The sequence below is a fragment of the Manis pentadactyla genome, chromosome X, assembly GCF_030020395.1.
Source record: "Manis pentadactyla isolate mManPen7 chromosome X, mManPen7.hap1, whole genome shotgun sequence".
In the NCBI taxonomy this organism is placed as follows: Eukaryota; Metazoa; Chordata; class Mammalia; order Pholidota; family Manidae; genus Manis; species Manis pentadactyla.
The window spans coordinates 47,159,159-47,173,111 of record NC_080038.1 but is presented as its reverse complement, the minus strand read 5'-3'; the positions used below and the strand labels follow the sequence as shown (position 1 = coordinate 47,173,111).

The following is a 13,953-nucleotide window of genomic DNA, read 5'->3' as shown; positions in this document are numbered from 1 at the left end:
TTCCTTACAGGAACTCCACTAAAATGGCACAAAGGGATTTTTTTGGTAAGGCAAAATATCACAGAAATGGAGAAAACAAGAGAGGAGACAAGTGATAAACACAATTCTTTAAACTGGCAAACAGATAAGAAAACTGAATCTTATGCCAGTACTGGAGTATCTGAGAACCATCTGGATTTATACCTCAGAATACCCCACAGATTGAGTAGTTGCACCAAGCATTCTGGAAGTAAAAATGAGTGAGGTGAAAGTAAGGGTTAGCTCATGTCCATATGAAAAGCTGTGAGACCTCCTTCCTCACTCTAGCTAAAGACTGGAGATTTACTTTTGAAGACGTTAAAATAAAGGATCTCTGGATTGAGGTCTTCTAGGTATAGTAGTAGCGGGTGAAGGTATAGTGAAAGTAGAAGTATTCATGATTGCATACATACGGGATGTTGAAATTCTCAGCCATCTTCCTCCACTTGGCTCTTAGAACACTGGGAACCAGACCTTCTTCCTTCAGGCTAAAAAACAGGTGTTTTCTGTGGGGAATTTGACCTAAAGGAAAGGCCAATAGTTCCCCAAATGAATTGGCTTCTCCAGATCACCCTATGGTGAAGCTCACAGTTGACAAACTTCACCTACGTCCTCAAAGCTTCCATTCAGCTTTTTCATTTTTGTTTTTTTTTTCTTGAATATAAGTAGACAGCCACAGATTAATAGACAACTGAGGAAATTCTAGAAAACAAAATAGAACCAACCAGGAAAAAAAGCAACTTGGAGAACAAAGTTAGGCAAGGAGAAGCAAATTTCAGAAAGGAAAGGAAAAGAAATCTACTGTCTTCAGAGATGAGCATATATTGCAAAAAACATAAAAACAGGATACTACTATGTAAAAAAAAACATACAGAGAACAAAAAAAGAGCCCTTGGGAATTAGAATTATGATAGCCAAGTGAAAAACTAAAAAAAAAAAACTTTAAAAGATAGTTGCAATCTCCTAGAAAATAGGATAAAGAGGAAAAGATGGAAAAAGAGAAAATTAGAGAACTTGTTCAGGAGATTCAATATTCAAATAATAGGAGTTCTGAAAAGAGAATAGATGAAAATCAAAAGGATCAAATCATCAATGAAATTGTTCAAGAAAATTTCCCTGAACTGAAAGTTTCCAGAGTCAAGGGTACTAACCCAGTACATGAATGAGAATAGATCCACACCAAGGTGTATCTGGTGGATTTTTGCAGCAAACACTGGGACCAGAAAAATCATACAAGCTTCCTGAGAGAAAACATGTTTAATTCAAAACATTAGAAATCAGAATCGCTTTAGACTTTTCAAAAGCAACACGACAATCTAGAAACCCAGAGCCATGCCTTCAAAATTATTTTCTACTTAGAATTCTATACACAGCCAAATTACCAAGTGTGAGAGTAGAATACAGACATTTTTCAAAAAATGTTTTTCCTGTTTCTCAGGAAGCTATTGGAGGATATGCCTCAAACACAGCAAAAGAAATAAACCAAGAAAGAGAAAGACATGGTCTCTAGGAAATGGGAGATTAGTTCTGGGAGAGTGAGTATCCTGGAAGGACAGCTGGTCCATATTGGACCAGATTATAGGATCCATAAGAGACCGCTACAGAAAGCTGAACAGTGACAGGAGAGAGGAGAATTGGGACACTTGTCCAAAAGGGGATTATATTACTAATGCACAGAAAACTAAGCAAACAGAAACAGGAGGCTATTTTTAATATAGTCTAGAGACATGTTATTCAGGGTTTTAAGACAAATGCCAAAATAAGCAGAAGTGAAAGTGATTGGCTCTGGGGACTGGAGAATGTCCGGGCATGCTAGTTGTATAACAAATCTTGTAGAACCATTTGGTTCTTAAAACTGCTTGTAAGACTTATAAAAATAATGAAAAAGTCTCGGGCCAGCTTAATGAAAAGTGATACTTTAATTTTTTGTGAAAATTACTAGGGAAGTTGAAATGTTACGGTGCGTACATTTCCTAGTTTTGACTCACATCTTCCTGTCATCACAAACCAAAAGTTTGAGAGCAGAGGCCAGTGGCCCTTCATTTTAGAGTCAGAGGTCAAGGAATTTGTTGCCAGACTGTGTTCCCTGAGGCTTTCCTTTGTCTCCTTAAGGACCCTGTGATTATATCAGCATTCTGCAGACTGGAAAACCTCCATCTCAGTGAGCTTGGGCTTTCTTCCTCAGGTTGTCCGCACAAACCAGTGTGCAGGAGAATTCGTTATTACCTTCCCTCGTGCTTACCACAGTGGCTTCAACCAAGGCTACAACTTTGCAGAGGCTGTCAATTTCTGCACGGCTGACTGGGTGAGTCTGGAGTGTGGTGGGCTGGTAGGGTGAAGGGGAAGCTGAGGCACCACAGCCTCCAGACTTGGCCACAACTCAACCTTGAACCTGCCCACAGTTGCCAGCTGGGCGCCAGTGCATTGAGCACTACCGCCGCCTCCGGAGGTACTGTGTTTTCTCCCATGAGGAGCTCATCTGCAAGATGGCTGCCTGCCCAGAGAAGCTGGACCTGAACCTGGCAGCAGCTGTACACAAGGAGATGTTCATCATGGTGCAGGAAGAGCGGCGTCTACGCAAGGCCCTGCTGGAGAAGGTGGGTTTGGGGAGAGTGCCCTGCATTGGGCACCCCAAACTGGCAGAGGTCAGGGGAGGAAGAAGTAGAAGATGGAGCCTTTACTCCTGGGGTGTACTTAAAAGAACTAGGTTTATCTGGATTAGAAACCACATTCCATTCTTTGCTCTTTCATTTACCAACAACCGTGAGCAATTTGATTTACTTTATTGAGTGTCAGTACCCTTGTCTGGAAAATGGGGTTTAGATTCATGCTTATCTTTTTGGATAGTTGAGTGGATTAAAGATATTGTTTGTTAAGTAACTGACCCATAGCAGGTGCTGGTATAGCTGCTATTTAGCATCATTTAAATAATCCAACAAGACAGATCAACATATAAAACCCCACTGCTGATAAGCTGGGTGATCTTAAATTACTTAACCTCTCAGAGTCTCACTTCTCCACTCTGTAAAATGGGAATAAGTACCTAATTTGCAAGGTGGTTATAAAGCTTGAGTAAGATTATTTATGTCAAAACATCTGTTACTGTACTTCCAATGTAGCAGCTATTGGTAATAAGACATGAAGAAAATGTTTAAAATATGGACCATTTCTTGGGAAGTGCCATCCTCTTACATCCAGTTGGTTCAGTAGCTCAAACTAGGGTGATAGTTACAAGTAGAAGGTAGTACTCCTTTAATAGAATTCTCATAAGCATGTGTCAGTGTCTCTGTAGGTGAGTGGGACTGCTGCTCATGTAGTTCAGCTGCCTTCTTAAAGCTCCACATTTGCCCAGTTAGGGAATTGACTTAGTAAGAATCTTCCATAGGATTACAAAAGGAATGTTGGTCTTGAGGGATCCCTGTTTAAGGTATACTTTATTTTTTTTTTAATCTTAGTGTACAGTTCGATGGATTTTGACATGTATATACATCACACAGATCAAGATACCAAACAATCTCACTGATTTTTTTTTTCCCTTCACCTATTTTACCCTTAACCTGTCAGTGCAGCCCTATGGCAACCACCAGTCTATTCTCTATGTTTATGAGTCTGTCTTTGTTTTGTTTGTTCATTTGTTTTGTTTTTTTAGATTCCACATATAATTGAAATCGTACAGTACTTGTTTTTCTCTGAGTTATTTCACTTAGCAGTAATACCCTTTAGGTCCATCCATGTTGTCACAAATGGCAAGATTTCATTCTTTCTCATGGCTAAATGATACTCCATTATATATATGTACCACATTTTCTTTGTTTATCCATTCATTCATTGATGGACTCTTAGGTTCTTTCCATGGTTTGGCTATTGTAAATAATGCTGCAGTGAACATGTGAGTGCAAATATCTCTTAGAAATCCTGATTTGAGTTCATTTCCCTTGGGTATATCTCACAAGGGGAATTGCTGGGTCCTATGTATTTCTGTTTTTAGTTTTCTGAGAAACCTCCATACCACTTTCCATAGTGACTGCACTCTACCAATTTGCAATCCCACTAGCAGTGTTTGATGATTTCTTTTCTCCACATCTTTACCAACACTTGTTATTTCTTATCTTGTTGGTATTAGCTACTCTGACTGGGGTGAGATGATACCTCATTGTTGTTTTGATTTGCATTTCTCTGATGATTTGTGATGTTGAGCATCTGTTCATGTTGACCATCAATGTCTTCAGAAAACGTCTTTTCAGGTCTTCCACCCGTATTTTAATCAGATTATTTGGGGGTTTTTGGTGTTGAGTTGTATGAGTTCTTTATATGTATTAGGTATTAGTCTCTTATCGGGTATATCATTTATAAATGTATTCTGCTATTCTGTAGTTTGCCTTTTCATTTTGTTCATTCTTTCTTTTGTTGTGCTGATACTTAGTTTGATGTAGGCCCAGTTGTTTATTTTTGCTTTTGTTGCTTATGCTTTAGGTGTCATATCTAAGAAATCATTGCCAAGATCAATATCAAAGAACTTTTTCTCACTATTTTCTTTTAGGAGTTTTATAGTTTCAGGTCTTATGTTTAAATCTTTAAATCCATTTCAAGTTTATTTTCATGAGTGGTATGAAATAAGGTTCAGTTTCATTCTTCTGCGTGTAATTATTCAGTTTCCCCAGTACCATTTATTGAAGAGACTATCCTTTCTCCATTGAGTATTCTTGACTCCCTTGTCAAGTATTAGTTGACCATATATACGAGGATTTATTTGTGGATTTAACTCTGTTTCATTGGTCTGTGTGTCTATTTTTATGTCAGTACCATACTATTTTATTACTATGGCTTTGTAGTATAGTTTGAAGTCAGGAAGTGTGAAACTTCCAGTTTTGTTTTTCTTAGGATTGCTTTGGCTATTAGGGGTCTTTTGTGGTTCTACTCTTAAGTGCTAAGGTACTTTTCTAAGTCCTTAGTTGCTTTACCTCTGTTAATCCTCATACAACCCGATGAGGATGGCACCATTATCTCCATTTTACAAGACAGGGAAACTGAAACCCAGGGAGGTTTAAATAATTTACTCAATATCACACAACTAATAAGTGGCAGATAGCACCTTTCCTCCATTTTTGGAATGGATTGCTTTTTCTCCGTCTGAGCAAACAGATGAAGTCATTGCATTAGTTTTGTAAGCCATGTTTTTGAGAAAAACATTCTATCTTTAAACAATGGACACAAGCATGTAAAGTTTTATTTCTATAAGGTATATATGTGCACACAGTGTCTCCTGCCTGCTAAGCGGTCAGCACTGTGCGTGGACACAGCACTGAGTGACTGGAAGCCAGCATTGTTCCACAGTACACAGCCATTCTCTTGTCCATTCCCACACATTGCCACCTCTCCTTTGCCTTGGTCCACCATTTTCCTCATCTCTCACCCTAAAGCCCTTACTGTTGATCTGAATCTTACCCCAGTTTTTATTCCTCTCGGCCCATGCTGATCTAGCCCTGGTTCATCTGATTCCCAGCTTTTGAGGGGCTGGACTACACAGAGGCAGTGTGTTGGTGGAGTCTGGTCTCCCCCACAGCTTTCAGCACAGATTTGAGTCTAACATGGGGCTTGGTGACATTAGAGATGGGGGCGTTTCTGCAGCCCTGTTCTGGTTCTGTATAAATGTGCATGGGTTGAATGCCCCCAGGGCATCACGGAAGCTGAGCGAGAGGCTTTTGAGCTGCTTCCAGATGATGAGCGCCAGTGCATCAAGTGCAAGACCACGTGCTTCTTATCAGCCCTGGCCTGCTACGACTGTCCAGACGGCCTCGTCTGCCTCTCCCACATCAATGACCTCTGCAAGTGCTCCAGTAGCCGGCAGTACCTGCGGTGAGTAGGGGACCTAGTGGAGGAAGTAGGCCAAGGAGGGGGATGCAGAACTGGGCCAGATATGCTCTTCCTGTCCCTCTTTCTCCAGGTATCGGTACACCTTGGATGAGCTCCCTGCCATGCTGCATAAGCTGAAGGTTCGGGCAGAGTCCTTTGATACCTGGGCCAACAAAGTGCGCGTGGCCCTGGAGGTGGAGGATGGGCGGAAGCGCAGTGAGTGATGGGGGGATGGAGGGACTGCACAGGCAAGTTCTATTCCCTTTTCTTCTGTACTCTCTACCCCTTCCTCTGCCTTTACTCAATACTGCCTACTCCTTGCTGCTCTCATTCTCTCTCCAGGCCTTGAAGAGTTGAGGGCACTAGAGTCTGAAGCCCGTGAGCGGAGGTTTCCTAACAGTGAGCTGCTGCAGCAACTGAAGAACTGCCTGAGTGAGGCGGAAGCTTGTGTGTCCCGGGCTCTGGGACTGGTCAGCGGCCAGGAAGCTGGGTATGGTGGTGGGTGTTGATGCGCACAGATAGCCTGCTGAGGAGCCAGCACCTAGGAGAAAAGTACTACAAGGGGCGAGCTCTGAGTATCACTGGGCAGACACGCCAGCAGGAAGCTGACAGGCATGGCAGTGCGAGGTGGCCTGGAGGTGTTGGGGAGGGCAAGGAGACCAAGTAGCTAGAATGAAACAGAGTGCCTTGGTGCTAAGAAAGCTAGAACTGTTTCTTTTTATTGGCACCTGGAGGAGATTTCAGACAGACTGAGGGGTTTTGTGGACAGAGAGGAGTTGTGGAAGGTTTAGGGGCAAGAAAAGGATATAGAAGTATAAACCTGGTCAGAGTTCACAAGAGGATGGACTGAAAACTCTAGCTTCTATTGTCATCAATTAATTTCTAAGCTTCCCTCCAAATATGTCAAATATGTCCTATGTTCCTCTCCTAATTCTTGTCCCTCCTCATATGAAAGTTCTTGTATCTTAAAAGTGCTAGCACCCTCCTCTAACCTGGGCAGCTGGGGGGAAGTGATGTATGAGACATCAAGGTGGGCAGGTGTTAGGAAAGATGTGGGGGTCTTAGCACAGAGTTGGAGGAAGGTGACTGGGTTTGCACCTGAAACCCCACATATGAAACTCCATAGCCCCCACAGGGTGGCTGGTCTACAGATGACTCTGGCTGAGCTCCGGGCCTTTCTGGACCAAATGAACAACCTACCGTGTGCCATGCACCAGATTGGGGATGTCAAGGTGAGGAGGGGGGTTTACTTGGAATGCTGCTGTGGCATCAGAGGGATTGGGAGACTTGAGAACAGACAGCTACTCTTGGCTCCCTTGAAAAGTGTCAAGTATTTGGGAAAGACAAAATACTTTGGGAAAGACAAAAGACAAAAATCAATTGTCAATTATTGGGAGGTAGGGGGCAAAGGGTGTAGTGACTGCCTCTTAGAAATGGGATTTGAGGGGCAAATAGCAAAGTAGGAGTACAAGATGCATAGTCAAGGGAAGGTTTCCTAGTGGAGGTAGAAGAGGAGAAAGGAAGTAACAAGGGTGTTTGTGGGCCTGGAGAGCAGTGTCCAGTTCAGGAAGATAGAGGTGAAGTGGGATGGAGAGGCATTGGATGCAGTGTGAGTGTAGAGATTTGTAAGGAGGCCAAGCATAGCAGAGCAGTTTTAGGGCAGAGGGTCTCTTGGTGCTATACATTAGAATCATCTGGGGACTTAAAAGTACAGACTCCTGGTCAACCCCTATTAAGAAATTCCCTAGGGTACTCTAATAGGCAATGAGCATTAGGAACAACTTTTGTAAGGCATGGCAAAGTAGAACCCAGCTCATGTTAGGCTCTCTTCCTAAATTCTGGAGGGTGAGAAGGTGGGGTAAGGGTATCTGCTGGTGGGACCCCTGAGTGGACCCAGCTGAGGAGTTTGTTCTTCACTTGTATCCTGATAGGGTATTCTGGAACAGGTGGAGGCCTACCAGGCTGAGGCCCGTGAAGCCCTGGCCTCATTGCCCTCCAGTCCAGGACTACTGCATTCCTTGTTTGAGAGGGGGCGGCAGCTGGGGGTGGAGGTGCCTGAGGCCCAGCAGCTCCAGCGACAGGTGGAACAGGCACGATGGTTGGATGAAGTGAAGCGCACACTGGCCCCCTCAGCCCGAAGGGGCACCCTGGCTGTCATGCGGGGACTGTTGGTTGCGGGTGCCAGTGTAGCCCCTAGCCCTGCTGTGGATAAGGCCCAGGCAGAGCTGCAGGAGCTGCTGACCATTGCTGAACGCTGGGAGGAGAAGGCCAATCTCTGCCTGGAGGCCAGGTAAGTCCAGCCTCTTCCCCTCTTCCCTGCTCTACCCCAACCTTCAAAGTTTAGTGGACAAGCTGAAGATGATTCCCATGGGTAGCCTTGGGCACTGGACTCCTGTGTTGGTGTAGTGACTCTCCTCCCCTCTTTTGTTCCCTAGCTTTTTTTTTTTTCCCTCCGTGTACACATAGAGGCAGAGAGAAACTTAGGGGGAAGCAGAGATGGACAAATGTAGAGATGCATAGGGGACTAGCTCCATAGGCTGGTGTGGGCACCTGCACAAGTGGAAAGACACTGTACATGGTGCAGTCTGGCAAACTGTAGCACCAGATTCATACCACAGGTTGTGTGTGTGTGTACAGACACTGACAGTAGGCTGACAGGTGGACAGGCAGAGGCACAAAGGCTATTATAAGTTGAGTGTGTGTGCAGTCTAGAGCAAGCAGGGACTGGCAACCCCCACAGACAGAATACAAGCAAGGAGGCCTAAGTGGCAGCCTCACGGGCTCATGCCAATATATCTGATGGTCAGGCTGGGCTGCTGGTCAGGCAGACCACCCCAGACTGAGGCCTCTTCTTTTTCCCCTATCTTCAGGCAGAAGCATCCACCAGCCACGCTTGAGGCCATAATCCATGAGGCAGAAAACATCCCTGTTCACTTGCCCAACATCCAGGCTCTCAAGGAGGCTCTTGCTAAGGCCCGGGCCTGGATTGCTGATGTGGATGAGATCCAAGTAAGGACTGACCCCCACCCCCCACCCCCTGCGCCCTTCCATTCCAGACCTTCAGTCTGGCTGGGAGAGACAGCATACATGGGGTTGTGCTGGGTTCGGTTGGTTTGGCTAGGGGAAGTGGTTAGCTGGCAAAGTGGCTTGGTGAGCAGCGTGAGGAGGGTTTGCGAGGCTGGTCTAAGGGAAGAGGGTGCCGATTAGGGTGAGAGTGGTGGGGCAAGGAGGGTAGAAGAGGCAAACCCCAGCAAAACACTAGTCTGGTGGTCCTGGGAGCTGAGCCAGTGGATGGAGCAGTTGTGGGAGAGCCAGGGCAGGTGTGCCTGCCTTAGAATGACTCTTTTTTTTTTTTTTTTGAGAGGGCATGTCTCATATTTATTGATCATATGGTTGCTAACAACAATAAAATTCTGTATAGGGGACTCAATACACAATCATTAATCAACCCCATGCCTAATTCTCAACAGTCTCCAATCTAGAATGACTCTTTTTTTGTCTCAAGACTCCGATTTCCGTCCATTTGCCCAGCTCAGAGCAAGGCACACAGTAACATCTGCAGAGGTTGGCAAATTGAATCGAGCTTTCTCTTGCTCCTCTCCCAGAATGGTGACCACTACCCGTGTTTGGATGACTTGGAGGGCCTGGTGGCTGTGGGCCGGGACCTACCCGTGGGGCTGGAGGAGCTGAGACAGCTAGAGCTACAGGTCCTGACAGCACACTCCTGGAGGGAAAAGGCTTCCAAAACCTTCCTCAAGAAGAATTCTTGCTACACGCTGCTAGAGGTGAGGCCTGGGGCCTGACCCACAACCTCTCCTGCCTCTGGCCTGGCTGTATGAGACAGTTCATATGAGAACATAGGAGTTAAGATGTGCTGGGGAAGGGAGAAGGGCTAGGAGGTAGGGGAAGCCTGGTTATTCCCACTTTCTCTGCCTGCCTCAGGTGCTCTGCCCGTGTGCAGACGCTGGCTCAGACAGCACCAAGCGTGGCCGGTGGATGGAGAAGGAGCTGGGATTATACAAATCTGACACGGAGCTTCTGGGACTGTCTGCACAGGACCTCAGGGACCCAGGCTCTGTGGTAAGTAAGAAGTTTGGGCCCAGGTGGGAAGAAGAGCCTGGTGGTGATAGTGTCTGAGCTGGGTGACCATGGGAAGACCACTTATATCCTGGGCCACAGTTCTCTTTGTTTGGTAGGGGAAAGGGAGTGTTCATGGTACCAGAGAACGGAGGGGATGGGTTGCTTACTTTCCCCCCCCCCCATCCTGGGCATGGCAGATCGTGGCCTTCAAGGAGGGGGAGCAGAAGGAGAAGGAGGGTATCCTGCAGCTGCGTCGCACCAACTCCGCCAAGCCCAGTCCACTGGTGTCGTCGACCACAGCTTCCTCTGCAGCCTCTATCTGTGTGTGTGGGCAGGTGCCGGCTGGGGTGGGAGCTCTGCAGTGTGACCTGTGTCAGGACTGGTTCCATGGGCGGTGTGTCTCGGTTCCCCGCCTCCTCAGCTCCCCAAAGCCCAGTCCCACCTCATCCCCACTGCTGGCCTGGTGGGAGTGGGACACCAAATTCTTGTGTCCGCTGTGCATGCGCTCACGGCGCCCACGCCTGGAGACCATCCTGGCACTGCTGGTAGCCCTGCAGAGACTGCCTGTGCGGCTGCCTGAGGGTGAGGCCCTACAGTGCCTCACAGAGAGGGCCATCAGCTGGCAAGGCCGTGCCAGGCAGGCTCTGGCCTCTGAGGATGTGACTGCTCTGTTGGGACGGCTGGCTGAGCTTCGCCAGCAGCTGCAGGCTGAACCCAGGTCCGAGGAGCCCCCTACCTACCCTTCAACCCCTGCCTCTGACCCTCTCAGAGAAGGCAGTGGCAAGGATATGCCTAAGGTGAGCTGCCCAGCCCAGCTCTTGCCCTCAAATTCCTATCTTCTAGCCCCAGCTTCTATTTAGGCTCAAGCCCTTTCCTTGCTCTCAGATTTTTGGTTTCCTTTGGACCAGCCTCCCTGCCCAATCCTGCATCCCATCCAGATCCCTAGACTGCTCCTTGCCAGTAGCCTGTGTCTGCTCTCCTCCAGGAGGTGGAGGGTCCCAAGTCAGGTTGTGGGGGAAGAATAGGGCCTGGTTCTTCAGTTCAGTTACCACTCCCCTTTTTTGCTCTCCTTGGCAGGTCCAGGGGCTGGTGGAGAATGGAGACAGCGTGACCAGTCCTGAGAAGGTAGCCCCTGGGGAGGGCTCAGGTAAGAGAGGTAGGTCTAGGTGTGGATAGGCTATTAATTTGATACTGCCAGTGACCTATGTGGTCCTCGGCTCTGCTGTGGTAGTGGGGATATGAGCAGGGGCAACCTCTAACCCAGCCTGTCCCCACACTCCTAGACCTGGAGCTGCTGTCCTCACTGTTGCCACAGTTGACTGGCCCTGTGTTGGAGCTGCCTGAGGCAACCCGGGCCCCTCTGCAGGAGCTCATGTTGGAGGGGGACCTGCTTGAGGTGACCCTGGATGAGAACCACAGCATCTGGCAGCTGCTGCAGGCTGGGCAGCCTCCAGACCTGGAGCGGATCCGCACACTTCTGGAGGTGAGAAGAGGAATCATGGGCAGGGCCAGGAGGTCAGGCCAAGCAGGCAGGGAGCCCAGGCCTGACCACTGGCCCTCGCCTCTTTCTGCCTGTCTGATCACAGCTGGAGAAGGCAGAGCGCCATGGGAGCCGGGCACGGGGCCGGGCGCTGGAGAGGAGGCGGCGGCGGAAGGTGGATCGGGGTGGGGAGGGCGATGATCCAGCCCGAGAGGAGCTAGAGCCAAAGAGGGTACGGAGCTCAGGGCCAGAGGCTGAGGAGGCCCAGGAGGAGGAGGAGCTGGAGGAGGAGACTGGGGGTGAGGGGCCCCCGCCACCCTTGCCCACCACTGGCAGCCCCAGCACCCAGGAGAACGAGAATGGCTTGGGGCTGGCACTAGGGGCCAGTTCAGGTCCCTCGGCCCCTTTGCCCACTCTGTCTCCACAGCTGCATGTGCCCTGCCCACAGCAGCCACCTCAGCAACAGTTGTGACAGTGGCTAAGCCTAGCACAGACCCCCAACAGAGACCCCACCACCCCCGCCCTTGGCCTCAAGGATCCTCTTTCTGACCATCAAGCCTGCATCTTGGGAGGTGGGCAAGTAGTGGGGAGGGGGGGATGGTCACCTCAGCCCACCCCTGAGTCCCTTGACTTTTATATTCTGACTCCAAGGTATTGTTCAGACCTCAGCTCCTGGGGGCCGGCCCCTGGAGTCCCCGCCCCTGGTAGCCTCTAACCAGCATTCCCAGACACCTGAGGCAGATATATGGATGGGCAGGTGGGCAAGGGGTGGCTGGGGCTGGGCCAGCACCATTCCAGAGACAAGGCCAGGGTATATGCAAACTGGGGGGACCTCCTCTCCCTTCTCCCCTGGTTCAGCCCTGGCCAGGCCATTCTACACTAACCTCCCCTCTCTTCTCACTCTTTTTCCTCCTCCTCCACTTTCCTTCCTACCTACTCCCTTTGCCTCCCTCTCCCATCTCCTCCCTTCCCCTGACTATTCTGCCCAGGAGGAGGAAACTTCACATAGCTGTGCTCAGTTCTTTATTTTAAATGGATTTGGGTGGGGAGCTGAGCAGGGCTCCCTGCTATCTAAAAGAAGCTTTTGGTGCTTGTCCTCACAACCACCTCAGCCTACCCCCTGCCCTCCCCACCCCCTGCCCAGCCTCCTTTCCTCCTCCTGGGTTCATGTTGTAATAAAAGAAGATTGTTGGTGTGTAATTAATTTGTTCAAAAGAAAAAAAACAAAACAAGAAACTTAGTTCCAACTGAAGCCTATTTTAATTTTATTTTATTATTTTCCTCTTGTTAGAAATAAAACCCTTAGCAACATTTTTTGGAAACATGTTTCTGAAGTGCATTTCTCTTGGAACTGGAGAACAGTGCCTCCATCACCTGTAGTGGAGCAGCTGCAGTGCTGACGGGAGCGCTAGGGCTGAAGCCAGGTAGCTCTGGGTTCTGAAACCGAGTTCCACCAGGTTCTCCTTAACCGTGTGGGCAAGACCTCCCTGAGTGTCCCCCGACTCCACCCTCAAGCCAGTTTCCCCATCTTCCACCAGATGGGCCCTAGCACCTCTCACCTGAACTCCCAACTTAATGCCCTCCATTCTTTCCTTCTCAAGCCCCAAGAGGGATTTTTTTTGCCTTTATTGAGGTACAATTTGCATATCATAAAATTCACCTGTTTTAAATGTACAACTCAGTGATTCAGAGGGATGTTTCCAAACTGCAAATCTGATCATATCTACTGTTTAAAACTGTCCATGATGTTTCATTGCTCTTAAGATCAAGATTATAATCTCATTCTTTCTGGAATGCTTTTCTGTCTGACCCATATGCCACATGTAGGGACTTTTCCCTGATTTTTCTCCACCCTAAAGGGTTCTCTATGCCCCTGTGAATGGGAACTAAAGCTCAGATGTGTGGTCGTTTGCAAACCCTGAGTTAACTTTTTAAACACAGTTTTACTGCAATATAATTTATGTACTATATGTACTGTTCACAATTCAGTGGCTTTTAGTATATTCCAGTTGTGCAAACATCACCACAAAAGATTTTAAGAGTGTTTCCATCATTCCAAAAAGAATCTCCAACTCTAGGTATTGCCCTCCCAGCCCTATGCCACCACTAACCTATGTGAATTTGCCTATTTTGAACATTTTATATAAACGGAATCATACAATACGTGCTTTGTGACTGTGTTCTTTCACTTAGCATAATGGTTTCAAGTAGAGTTCACTTCTAAATGTATATATTAATGATGTCTTTATAGTAGACAGATTTTTTTCCTCTTCTGGGGCCTAAAGTCTAAAATGAGGGTGTTGAACTAGATCAGGGACCATCACCACTCTGCCCTTTCTTGTCTGAATGCTCAGTGGGTTTATTTTGCTCTGCTTCTCCCCTTTCCCAATATTTCCAGGTGATCTGAGTCTAGTGATAAGTGAGAAAGCCCACTGTCCTCCAGTGGACACCCCTGTCCTGGGCCCAGTTTGACCCCAGGCCCCAGTCCAGAGGAAAAGCCTGGCCCTTTGCCTCTCACCTAT

The 13,953-nt window shown here is 47.6% G+C and overlaps 1 protein-coding gene across 10 annotated transcripts in view; it reads left to right on the top strand.

The window, feature by feature from the left end:
* Positions 1-13,594, top strand: part of KDM5C (lysine demethylase 5C) — a 30,797-nt gene extending 17,203 nt beyond the window's left edge. For 2 of the 10 annotated variants that reach the window (XM_036919056.2, XM_036919055.2), the window contains exons 13-27: positions 2,204-2,323; positions 2,421-2,615; positions 5,693-5,874; positions 5,963-6,087; positions 6,214-6,361; positions 6,998-7,103; positions 7,803-8,161; positions 8,742-8,880; positions 9,477-9,656; positions 9,814-9,951; positions 10,149-10,748; positions 11,029-11,098; positions 11,235-11,434; positions 11,538-11,663; positions 12,421-13,594. In XM_036919056.2, the coding sequence (XP_036774951.2) occupies positions 2,204-2,323; positions 2,421-2,615; positions 5,693-5,874; positions 5,963-6,087; positions 6,214-6,361; positions 6,998-7,103; positions 7,803-8,161; positions 8,742-8,880; positions 9,477-9,656; positions 9,814-9,951; positions 10,149-10,748; positions 11,029-11,098; positions 11,235-11,434; positions 11,538-11,663; positions 12,421-12,672 (2,940 nt within the window). In that variant the 3' untranslated portion in view covers positions 12,673-13,594. Of the gene's footprint in view, positions 1-2,203; positions 2,324-2,420; positions 2,616-5,692; positions 5,875-5,962; positions 6,088-6,213; positions 6,362-6,997; positions 7,104-7,802; positions 8,162-8,741; positions 8,881-9,476; positions 9,657-9,813; positions 9,952-10,148; positions 10,749-11,028; positions 11,108-11,234; positions 11,435-11,537 lie in introns of all 10 variants that reach the window. The other 8 variants (XM_036919053.2, XM_036919052.2, XM_057495948.1 and 5 more) reach the window with 5 other exon arrangements.
* The last annotated feature ends 359 nt before the right edge of the window (positions 13,595-13,953 follow it).